Below are 11,753 nucleotides of genomic sequence, written 5' to 3' on the forward strand. Positions count from 1 at the left end.
ACAGAGTGGCACCTGCGCAGTTGTGGATGGCTGAGGCAGAAGTGCTGCCACAGGGAGAAGCCGTGAGATGCTGGAATGCAGCCAGCCAGCCCCTGGTTAAATGAACTTCTCATTGATTGATGCCAACCGCCCCACCCCTTGGCTTGGCTGGCACATTGGAGAAAACATATTCACATTCCCTGAACTGATTTCCTCCGAGAAAACCATTTTCAGATAGGGGTGATGCACGTGGGTAGTGGAGCCCAAGTACGTCTGACTTCTAATGTGGACCCTTTGAGCCCCTCCCTAGCTTTGAACCTTGGGGGATAAGTCATTTAACCCTCCAACCCTCAGTCTCCTCACCTGTAAAACTGGAGTGGTGGTACCTGCCACAGAACTGCTCCAAGGATTTGCGTGAAGATGCAGTTTGCTTGGTGCACCTAAGTAAATGCTCAATGAATCTCAACTGTTGTTGTTACTGTGACCTTGTGAGTGCACAATATGATACAGTTAACCCCCTAGACCTAACCGGTGCCGAATGACTCTGCAGGCTTCCTGACAGTGTCACCTTTGAGGAAGGAGCCCTCATTGAGCCGATGTCTGTGGGGATCCATGCCTGCCGGCGAGGTGGCGTCACCCTGGGGAACAGTGTCCTTGTGTGCGGAGCCGGTAAGGAGATGACACTTTGGTTATGAGTTCATTCACTGGGGACACAGGGACCCCTCTTCTCATTTCATCCCCCCTCCAAGGGCTGCGATTGGTCTAGAACCTCTCTGGGTAGGGGAGGGTTATAGAGTCCCATTCCCTCCATGATCAGCACTTGGCTAAATAAATATCTGCAACATGACAGCGACTAATGCTACATTTCCTGGGCAATGTAATCCTTTTGCCTCTTTATTTGCTTATTTATTTCTTCATTTGAGAGAGAGAGACATTCTGCTGGTTCATCCTCCGAATGGCAGCTGATGTCCAGAGCTGGGGCAGGGCAGAAGCCATGGAGCTGGGAACACAGACTGGCTCTCCCGCATGGGTGGTAGGAACCCAACTACCTGAGCCACGACCACTGCATCTGCAGGAATCTGGTATTAGGAGCCTGGGCTGGAACTCAGATGCAGGCACTCTGACGGGGAATGCAGGCATCCTAACCAGCGCCTTCACCGCCAGGCCAAACGCCTACCTCTCTTGTTCTCTCAAAACATGAGTCTTGTGATTGTTTCTGAACTCCTCCCAAGAAGCTAGGGCAGTATTTGTTGGGGTAAAGGGAGGAGGGCAAATTTTGGAACTTTAAATCATACCAGAGCAATGACTGCCTCGTCGTATCCACAAGGGAGGCGGGGCCCATTCTCCTGGCCGGCGAGCCTGCGCTCTGCCTCCAGTGGGGCTGCAGCTCCCTGCCGTCTCCTGCTCCCTGCTTCCAGCCCCCCAGAACCAAGCCCAGCAGCCTCGGTCCAACTCATGCCGGGGATCCAGACAGCATCTCCCCTATTGGTGGCTATGATCTGGCCTTTCTCGTGCACATGTGGGAGTGACTTGCCCTGGCAGGGCTCTCTGCAGAGAAGTGACGGGAGAAGAGCGGATTTGCCCCAGGGAGCCAGCAGGCTGCAGGACTCGGGACATGGGGTCTTTTAAAATCTGCACAAATAATCATCTGCCATAGAAAAGGAAAACAAGCTACATATATACCACACACACGTGCATACATATATGCACATGCACACACACACACAGAATTCCCATTAGCCTGAAAGAACCACTTAACATTTTAGTGCAGAATCTTTTCTTTTTTTTTTTTTTTTTTTTTTTGACAGGCAGAGTGGACAGTGAGAGAGAGAGAGACAGAGAGAAAGGTCTTCCTTTGCCGTTGGTTCACCCTCCAATGGCCGCCGCAGCTAACGCGCTGCGGCCGGCGCACCGCGCTGATCCGATGGCAGGAGCCAGGAGCCAGGTGCTTTTCCTGGTCTCCCATGGGGTGCAGGGCCCAAGCACCTGGGCCATCCTCCACTGCACTCCCTGGCCACAGCAGAGAGCTGGCCTGGAAGAGGGGCAACCGGGACAGAATCCGGCGCCCTGACCGGGACTAGAACCCGGTGTGCCGGCGCCGCAAGGCGGAGGATTAGCCTAGTGAGCCGCGGCGCCGGCTTGTTTTTTTTTTTTTAATGAGACTGTACTAAATATGCTTTTTAAAAAAGATTTATTTATTTGAAAGTCAGAGTTACACAGAGAGAGGAGAGGCAGAGAGAGAGTGGTCTTCCATCCGATGGTTCACTCCCCAGATGGCCTCAACAGCCGGAGCTGCGCTGATCCAAAGCCGGGAGCCAGGAGCTTCTTCCCAGTCTCACACAGGGGTGAAGGAGCCCAAGGATTTGGGCCATCTTCTACTGCTTTCCCAGGCCATAGCAGAGAGCTGGATCGGAAGAAGAGCAGCCGGGACTAGAACCGGCACCCATATGGGATGTCGGTACTTCAGGCCAGGGCTTTAACCCACTGTGCCACAGCACCAGGCCCTAAATATGCTCTTTTTGCCTATTCTTTTTGAAAAAAAAAATCAAAATATTGTAAATTTTCCCATGTTGTAGCAGAGTTATGACATCATTTTTAAAAACTGTAATATCCCCCTACAGTTTAGTTAACTAGTCACCCTTTTTTGGACATTTCAGGTATTATTTTCCAGTGTTTGACTTTTTTTTTTTTTTTTTTTTGACAGGCAGAGTGGACAGTGAGAGAGAGAGACAGAGAGAAAGGTCTTCCTTTTCCGTTGGTTCACCCCCTCCAATGGCCGCTGCAGCCAGCACGCTGCGGCCAGCGCACCGCGGCGCTGATCTGAAGCCCGGAGCCAGGTGCTTCTCCTGGTCTCCCAGGGACTAGAACCCGATGTGCCAGCACCGCAGGCGGATTAGCCTATTGAGCCGCGGTGCCGGCCCAGTGTTTGACTTTCTAGAGGAACTCACAAAATTGTTTTTAAAGGAGCATGTGCAAAAAGCAAACCCCCTCAGAGATTCTGCATTGCCTCATTTGGGGGGGCGTAGGTTTTTTGATTTTGTGGCTTAGATGACAGAAACGCAGGGCCTCACAATTGTGGAGGACACAAGTCCAGAACTGGGTGTTGGCAGGGGTGCTGCTTCTGAGGACCAGGAGGGAGGGGCCTGCTCCAGCTTGTGGAAGGCCATTTTCCTGCTCCCCGTAAGTGGGCATGGCCTGTAGACACTGCAGGGAAGCGGGTGATCTTGGGCACCTGAGTATCTTGGAGCCGTTTGAGCAACAGGGTCAACCCAGGGAGCCAGCTCACTTGAGGATACCGCCCCCGCAGGCTGAGCCTCAGAGACCCCCGGGAAGAGTGTGTGTGTTTCCTTGGAGTGCAGTGGTGGGTTCTCAGGAAGGCGGGGTCACACTGGACTCCCTGAGACTCCTTATTCACTAACAAAGTGCACGTTTCCTTCGACCCTCTGGTTCTTTGAGTTTAGCTCCAAGCAGTGCCCCAGGAGAGACAGAACCGAGCTCCAAGTATTTCCCATAAACAATTCTCTGTGCATTTGCTCACTTCTGGTCTCAACAGCAGCTGTTTTTTTTAAATTTTTATTTATTTATTTTTTTAATTTTTTTTTTGACAGGCAAAGTGGACAGTGAGAGACAGAGAGAGAGAGAAAGGTCTTCCTTTGCCGTTGGTTCACCCTCTAATGGCCACCATGGCTGGCGCACCGCGCTGATCCAATGGCAGGAGCCAGGTGCTTCTCCTGGTCTCCCATGGGGTGCAGGGCCCAAGCACTTGGGCCATCCTCCACTGCACTCCCGGGCCACAGCAGAGAGCTGGCCTGGAAGAGGGGCAACCGGGACAGAATCCGGTGCCTCAACCGGGACTAGAACCCGGTGTGCCGGCGCCACAAGGCGGAGGATTAGCCTATTGAGCCGCGGCGCCGGCGTCAACAGCAGCTGTTAATGTCTCATTGTGTGCATGGCACTGGGATAGGTTCTAGGGGCACAAGAAAGATATGGTTCCTGTCTGTGGCCTGGACAGAGGGGAGAGCTGATGTCTAATAATTCACAAACACAGGGTGGGCACTGGAGTGCAGTGGGTTAAGCTGCCCCTTGGGATGCCTACGTCCTATGGAGTGCCTGGTACTGGGTCCTGGCTGCTGTGCGTCTAGTCAGCTTCCTGCTAATTCACCTAGGAAGCAGAAATGATGGCCAAAGACTTGGGTTCCTGCCACCATGTGGAAGATCCAGACTGAGTTCCTGGCTCCTGGCTTCACTCTGCCCCAGTCCTGGCTGTTCCAGGCATTTGGGGAACAAACCAGCGGATGGAAAGTCTTTCTCTCTTTCTCTTTCTCTCTGTCACTCTGCCTTTCAAATGAAAGAATGAATGAATGAATAACCAAATCTTGAAAAACAATAACAATTCACAAACATCCCCCATCTTCTGCTTTGTTTAGGACCAGTCGGGCTGCTCACTTTGCTCGTGGCCAAGGCCATGGGAGCGGGTCAGGTAGTGGTGACTGGTAAGAGGCTTTCTTCTTAAAGTTCCTTCCGGGGGAAATAGCTGGGCTCGTAGTCTGGGCCTGGGACATGAGACCTACGTGCTTTCTGAGCTACTGGGTTTCTGAAGAGCTCCTGTCTTGTCTCCGGCGTCCAGGGCTGAAAAGCCCACCCAGGCATGAGCCGCTGAGAGCTCAGAACAAGGCGCTCTTGTGAAGAGGGGAGTGGAATTTTGTATGTGGGCCTCAGCTGCCTGTATTGGCCCCTTGGTCCTAAGAGGAGGTTCTGCCCTGGATCTGTTGGAGCTCAGGAGGCAAAGGTGTGTGAGGTGCTGTGTGGTTTGGGTGGGAGGCATGGAGGGACGTGAGTATGAATATGTGAGTATGAATGTGTGAGGAGAGGTTTTCTGGGAAAGTGTGGAATGCTATGAGAGCGTGTGCAGGCAAGCACTGTGCAGCATGTAGGAGGGTGTGCATCTGTGTTTTGTGTGAGGAGCGGTTGATCTGGGAGTGTGTGTGTGTAGCTGCCTGGGCTATGGGGCAGTAAGCGTGCGAGGAGCCCATGTATTGGGCACAGCGACACAACCCACTTCCCCGAGCTTTGCTGCCATCAGATCCTGCCCCTCCACTTTACTCTCTTCCTAACCCATCATCCGCTTTCTTAGTTTGAAAGAAACTCTGTTCACCTTCAGATCTGTCTGCTTCTCGGCTGTCCATGGCCAAGGAAGTCGGGGCCGATTTCGTCCTCCAGATCTCCAAGGAGAGCCCTAAGGAAGTGGCCAGCAAAGTGGAAGGGCTGCTGGGGCACAAGCCAGACGTGACCATCGAGTGCACGGGGGCAGAGGCCGCCATCCAGGCGGGCATCTACGTGAGTGGGCCTGGGGCAGCCTGCCGGCGGGGGAGAGGGCATGGGGCAGAAGCGAGGAGCTCACTGACTTGCTGTCTGGCCCCCAGGCAGGACGAGTTCATCTCCTGGCATCTCTGTTGTCTTAGATGTGCCCCCTGCGAGGTAGTAACATCCGCCTTTGTCTTCACTGAGGCAGCATAGAGTTCAAACAAGATAACAGACAGGCTTGGGACTTGAAAATTGTCACCTGCCAGACCTTTAGGATGGAGCTGCTTTCAAGATCCTATCTGTGGCCATAAAAGTAGGAATCTTGACAGAAAGACCACAGGAGGAACAAGGACTGGGAACTGTGCTCTCGGGGAGTGCAGGAAAGCCTTATCTTGGTGGTCTTTAAAAAAAAAGATTTATTTTATTTGATAGTTGGAGTTACAGAGAGAGAGAGGACAGGACAGAGAGAAAGATTTTCCATCCACTGGTTCACTCCCCGAAAGGCTGCACTGCCTGGAGCTATACCAGACCTGAAGCCAGGAGCTTCTTCTGGGTCTCCCACATGAGTGCAGGGGCCCAAGCACTTAGGCCATCTTCTGCTGCTTTCCCAGGCACATTAGTAGGGAGCTGGATCAGAAGTGGCACAGCCAGGACTCAAACCAACTCCTATATGGGATACTGGTGTCCCAAACGGCAGCTTTACCCACTATGCCACAGCACCAGCCTCGCTTCTTGTTTATTGAAGAGAAATTGCAGTCTTTGAGGCATGGAGCCCAGTGACAGCTGTGATGCGGGTTAGTCACCAAGTGAGCAGGCTTCTCAGGGTGGACGCTGGCTACTGCTCTGCTCTCTCCCGTGCTAGCCTGACCTGCCCCTGAGCAGCCCCCCAGCAATTCCTGGGAACCTGACAGGGAGCTGGGGTGGGGGGAGGGAGTGGCATCAAGAGGCCAAGTATGAGAAAAAGGAGGGGAAAGAGAACAAGCCCTGGGTTCTAGGCACTGCTGCGTGCAGGTGTCTACCAGGCGCTGGGTAAGCACCTGCGCTAGCTCCACAAGTCAGCTCCAGCTCCGCACTGGCGACCTCCGGCAGCTTGGGAGGAGCCCCCTTCATCTCCAGATAGAAGAAGTGCTGAGGGTGAAACCACGTTCCTGGAAAACTTCCCAATCGAGAGTGTCCTGTGGCTCTCTCTCATCCTCGACATGTCTGTCCCACTTTTCTAAGGGGGGCAGCAGCATGTCCCAGGCGGCTTGTGAGTGATGCTGCCGCTTCAGTCGAAGCACACCAGGCCGCTCACAGGGCCCTCCCTAGTGCCAGGCCATCTCCTACCCTCATCCTTTCTCACCCACGAGGAGCCTGGCAGGCCGCCGCCACTTAACCTGCTGCATCACAGCGCTGGCCTGGGGCAAGTGCATTATTTCAGGAACTTTGAAGAAGATAACATCCACTCTGCTGCACCGCTGGGTTTAGTCCCCACATGGAAGAGTTCAGCAGCCAGCAAGGATCGTGTTGCCTGGGATCTCTGGGGTCCCACCTGCCAGGCTCAGAGGGACTGATAGGTTACAGGAAGCGGGAGGTCTACGCTTTCTTCTGAGTTCTCCTGTTTCTGCCTCCTCCCTAGGCCACGCGCTCTGGTGGGACCCTGGTGCTTGTGGGGCTGGGCTCCGACATGACCACCATACCACTGGTGCACGCCGCCCTGCGGGAGGTGGATATCAAGGGCGTGTTTCGATACTGCAACACGTGAGTGTGCTGTGGGTGAGCTGGCTGGCCAGCCGCCAGCAAGACCAGGGCAGGCCCTGTGTGGCCTCTGGGACCAAGAGTTGCTGCCTGTTTATTCATGAGGGGCACTCCCTGGCCGCAGGGACGGCCACGCGATATGATAGGGATCCAGAGGGAGAACACCTACTCCTCTGCAGGAGGGAGGGGATTTAGAGGCAACTCTCGCTGAGTCTCCGCCCCACATCCTCCCTCCCACCCCCCCACCCCCGCCTGCTCTCTTCTCCATGTCCTGAAGTGACCCTGTCTCCACTTTCCCCTTTAAAGGGGAAGAGGAGGACAACAGTAAAAAATCAAGTCCCACCCTGGGGAGAAGGGGCGGTTTAACTGACCCCTCCCACATTCTGCAGCTCCCCTCTCCCTGTGAGGTCCCTCTGTCCCCACTGTCGCCCTCAGCTTTAGAGGCTATAACTCCAGGCCCATCACGGAGCACCAGTGGGTGCGAGTGGCTCAGCTGGGGCTGCCCTTCCTCAGACTGCAGGGCCTCCTTCCCAGTGGCCTCCCTAATAGGGGGATCCAGGCAGAGGGGCAGGAGGGAGGAGAGGGGACAATTGCAGTCAGGCTCTGCACCTGTAAGCCAACTGCAAGGCCAAAGGCTGTTGTGACCTCCGCGGCTGGGCTGTAAACTTGGCCTTGCCGAACAGCAGTGCCATAAGTAAATATGGCTGAGCCAACCCTGGTAGTTTTGGGGGCCTGGCTCTTTTCTCCCTGAAAGCTGATTATAACGTTTGTGATTTTTTTTTCTTTTTCCTTTTTACAGGTGGCCAGTAGCAATTTCCATGCTTGCGTCCAAGTCTGTGAATGTAAAGCCCTTAGTCACTCATAGGTTTCCTCTGGAGAAAGCTCTTGAGGCCTTTGAAACAACCAAGAGAGGACTGGGGGTGAAAATCATGCTTAAGTGTGACCCGGATGACCAGAATCCCTGATGTCCCCTGGGCTCTGCCCCGGTCCCTGCCTCTCAGCGGCTCTGGGCTGAATGGCTGGGCAGGGGTGGGCTTTGATACATAGCCTTCTTCTGAATGATAAGAATAACTAAAATAATTCATATGAGCGGAGAGCCTTACACGGAGGAGCTGGTGTGCCTTAAAGACACAAGCAGGGATGGCTTGGGGGAAGTTGAGGCCAGGATGACCTGTTCATGCTGAACAGAATTTACCAAGTAGAGCAGAGTTGGACAGGCAGGTGCCGGGAACTCCCTTCTTCCTGGCGTGCCTTTGAGTAAGGAGGCAGACCTAGCCCTTGGCTTCCCGGTGCCACAGGGACAGGCTAGGTGGGGAATGGGGGCTTCACAGAAGCAACAATTTCATTGAGATTTAATTGGCCCAGAGGCTGATTTTCATGCAAATCTGTAACTCAGGGGGGATTGTCAGCAGTTGTAGTTTATAGCACAGTGTTTCTACTGATACATGCTTTGGGTTTGATGATAAAAGGAGTGGGACAAAAGGGACTGATTTTCCTGGGTTGGGGATGGCTTAAAAACCCAACGGATGTGTAGAACTGAAACCCACTGTGAGATCAAGCCAGCTTGCATTCCCCAAAGATGGAAACGGTGAGGGCTCGTCTCAGTCAGCACTGCTGGAACAGGGCCTCTTCTGCCCCTGAGAAGTCTGTCCTCTCCTGCGCCAGCCCGGGAACCACCTTCCCAGTACTCCCCATCCCTGCCCTACCGGGCTCCCTTGCTGCTAGGCAACCAGGAGACCTTGCAGGTTTGGTCCAGGCACCTGACTTTCCCCTGCAGAAAGAGCATCTGCTCCAAGGCTCCCTCACTGATTCTTAGATAATTCCATTTCATTTGGGTTATTAGACAGATCCCTTCCCCGTCTCATAGCCACTGAAGGCCTTGCTATCTTTCTGTCTGTCAGAATGACATTTTCTGAACTTGTCTTATTTTAATTGTGGGGTTTTTTCTATGTAAGATTCGGATCCAAACCACATCGTGCCCAATTCGGGCGCTGAAATGATTCATCAAGAATGAGGATATAGTAGCCGTGGTGTAACTTGAGTTGCAGCCTTTAATCCCTCACTTCGGTTGTGGGTGGAGGGTGAGTTTTCTGACCAGGGAAGGCTACGACCAGGGCCTGGAACTCCTCAAACTGTTGTGCATAATCAACTCTGTTGCTGGTGTCTGGCTCTTGCTGCTGTTTATTCTTGTTTAAGGAGGAGTGGATCAAGGTTGCCCACTTCACAGAGGGAAGAATCCCAGGATTTTTGCAGCTGACCCATTTTCTGCATCAAATATAATTTCATGGGCTGTAGGAAATTTATGTGAATCACCTCTCATCCTTGCAGCAAAGCCAAAGTGTCTGATTGTTTTACAGATAAGGAAATAAATCAAGTAATGTGCTCAAGGTCACACGCTGCTTTTCCTCTCTCACCCGCTTAAGGAAGGTGGGGTCCTGAGACTTCTGTCCACACATCACTCACATTCACACACTCTCTCACACTCACACACACACACACACTCAGCGGTCACACAGCCCAGCCCACTTGTTCATTTTCCTCTGAATCCTGTTTAGCTAGGGCCAGACTTGCCATATGCCCTCTCTCAAAGCTCTCTCCATCCAGCTCCATGGCATCCAAGGCTCCTCTAGCATGGAAAGAGGTGGGGAAGGCGTTTGGTGCCGTGGATAACTGGCCTCTCGGCAGACCACATCCCATATTGGAGAGCTGCTGGAACCCGTATTGGGTATGAGTCCCCGCTCATCTTCAGTTCTCACTCCCTGCTGATATGCATCCTGGGAGGCAGCAGGTGATGACGCAAGCATACGCATCCCTGCCACCCAAGTGGGAGACCCTGATGGAGTTCCCGGCTGCTGGCTTTGGTCTGTCCAAGTCCCAGCTGTTGTGTGCATTTGGGGAGTGAACCAGTAGAGAGAAGATGTCTGTGTCTGTCTACCTTTCGAGTAAAAGATGAAAATAAATAAAAAGAAATTTTCAAAAATTGAATGAGAAAGCACTCTTCCCGTAGAAGTGCCCTGACTGATGTAAGGAGGCCACTGAACATGAAAGGGATCCGGGAGCTGCAGAGAAGAGGGCCACACGCACAGAGATGTGCCACTGATTCACAACCATGCTTAGGCTTCATTTTTTTTTTCTTTTAAGATCCATTTATTTATTTGAAAGGCAGACTTACATAGAGAAGGAGAGACAGAGATCTTCATCCACTGGTTCACTTCCCAAAAGGTCACAATGGTCTGGGTCAGGCTAAAGCCAGGAGCCCAGAACTGCATGCAGTTCTCCCATGTAGGTGCAGGTTCCCAAAGACCTGGGCCATCTTCCACCGCCTTCCCAGTTGCATTAGCAGGGAGCTGGATGGGAAGCAGAGCAGACGGAACATGTACCAGCACCTATGTGTGATGCTAGCATCGAGGCAGCAGCTTAACTCACTACACCACAGCGCCAGCCCCAGGATTGATCTTCTAAGCCAATGTCTTGGAGCCTAGTTTCTGGTCTGTTAAATGGGCACACAGGTGATTATGAAGAGCAAAGAAACCTTTGGAAATAGTGCAGGGATTCTCCCCATTTCCAAACCTGAACCTGGCAGCTCTCCAGCTACACATCCCAGCTCCCTGCCAGGGACAGAGCAGGTGGAGGTGGCACAGGTGGTGTGTGTGAGCTAAGACCTGGCTGCTCCATGAGTGACCAGGGCTATGAGGGCCCAAGTTAGAATCACGGAGCTAGAGCCAGGGTTCCCTTTCCTCTGCACCCTTCCAGAAACATCTCGTGCTTGGAAGGAGCCAAGGAAGCCCAGAAATTCATGCCTACCACCACCTCCACTAAGCGCTCAATCAATACTGAGTGAATCAGTCCCGGAACCAGGAATGTGAATTCCCCACATGCTCCCCAACCTTGGGGAGGCTGGGCCACCTCTGTGTGCTCTGTCACCAGCACCTGGCACCAGTTAGCTTTCAGTCAACACTGAGGACCCCACCCAGGTGGCACTCCCAGCACCAGGGTGGGGTGGGGTGGAGGGTGGAGAGCTGGGGAAAAGGACCCTACAGGCAACTTCACAGCTGGAAAGAGAAGCTGCCCAAGGACCCCCGATGAGAAAGGGACATGTGGGCTCCAGGAACTCCCTCTTGCAGGGTCCACCCTGAGCCACAGTGCATGCTGGTGTGAACACTCCTGGCTCCGACATCTGGTTCTCCAACATCTGGTTCCCCTCTCAGTCTTTCTTGTGTAGGAAGGTCCCGCCTCTTCTCTGCCTCCTATTTTGTGCAAAGAAGGCCTGTCTGGGAGTTGGCAGAGCCAGAGGTCAGGAGACAGGATTTATTTGCTATTTCCCAGAACTGTCTGCTGCTCTTGACGTCAACTTTGGGCCAATGACAAGGAAGCAATGTCCATCCAGCTCTGGACACCTGGTGGGCTGGCTGCAGGTAGCAATGCCCAGCAGATCTCCACCATCCTCATCCCCCTCCAGATGGGGAATTCTTCTAGGGCTGAGGGAGGAGCGGGGTGGGGAAGGGGCAGCAGTGATGTGGCTCAGAGAGGAGCTCAGCAAGTTTGAGACATCAGTAAATACTCTGTGGGACAGCTGCTGCCACGTTGAAGCTGCCCTCCATGCTCCCGCAGCTCTGCCCTCTCTGCGGGCTTCCTGCTCCTCTGAGGGTCCTGGCTGACTCAGACACTGAGCTCCCTCCCTGGGCACCTGCGGGTGGGCACGGCATGTGGATGGAGTTTCCTGCAGCAGACTG

The 11,753-nt window shown here is 53.4% G+C and overlaps 1 protein-coding gene across 1 annotated transcript in view; it reads left to right on the forward strand.

Moving 5' to 3' along the window:
• SORD (sorbitol dehydrogenase) overlaps positions 1-9,412 on the forward strand; it is a 32,258-nt gene extending 22,846 nt beyond the window's left edge. The window contains exons 5-9 of the mRNA XM_008269076.4: positions 530-648; positions 4,407-4,472; positions 5,141-5,316; positions 6,902-7,023; positions 7,820-9,412. Of these exons, the coding sequence (XP_008267298.3) occupies positions 530-648; positions 4,407-4,472; positions 5,141-5,316; positions 6,902-7,023; positions 7,820-7,985 (649 nt within the window). The 3' untranslated portion in view covers positions 7,986-9,412. The remainder of the gene's footprint in view (positions 1-529; positions 649-4,406; positions 4,473-5,140; positions 5,317-6,901; positions 7,024-7,819) is intronic.
• Positions 9,413-11,753: the final 2,341 nt, after the last annotated feature.

The sequence above is a fragment of the Oryctolagus cuniculus genome, chromosome 12, assembly GCF_964237555.1.
Source record: "Oryctolagus cuniculus chromosome 12, mOryCun1.1, whole genome shotgun sequence".
NCBI classification, from domain to species: Eukaryota; Metazoa; Chordata; class Mammalia; order Lagomorpha; family Leporidae; genus Oryctolagus; species Oryctolagus cuniculus.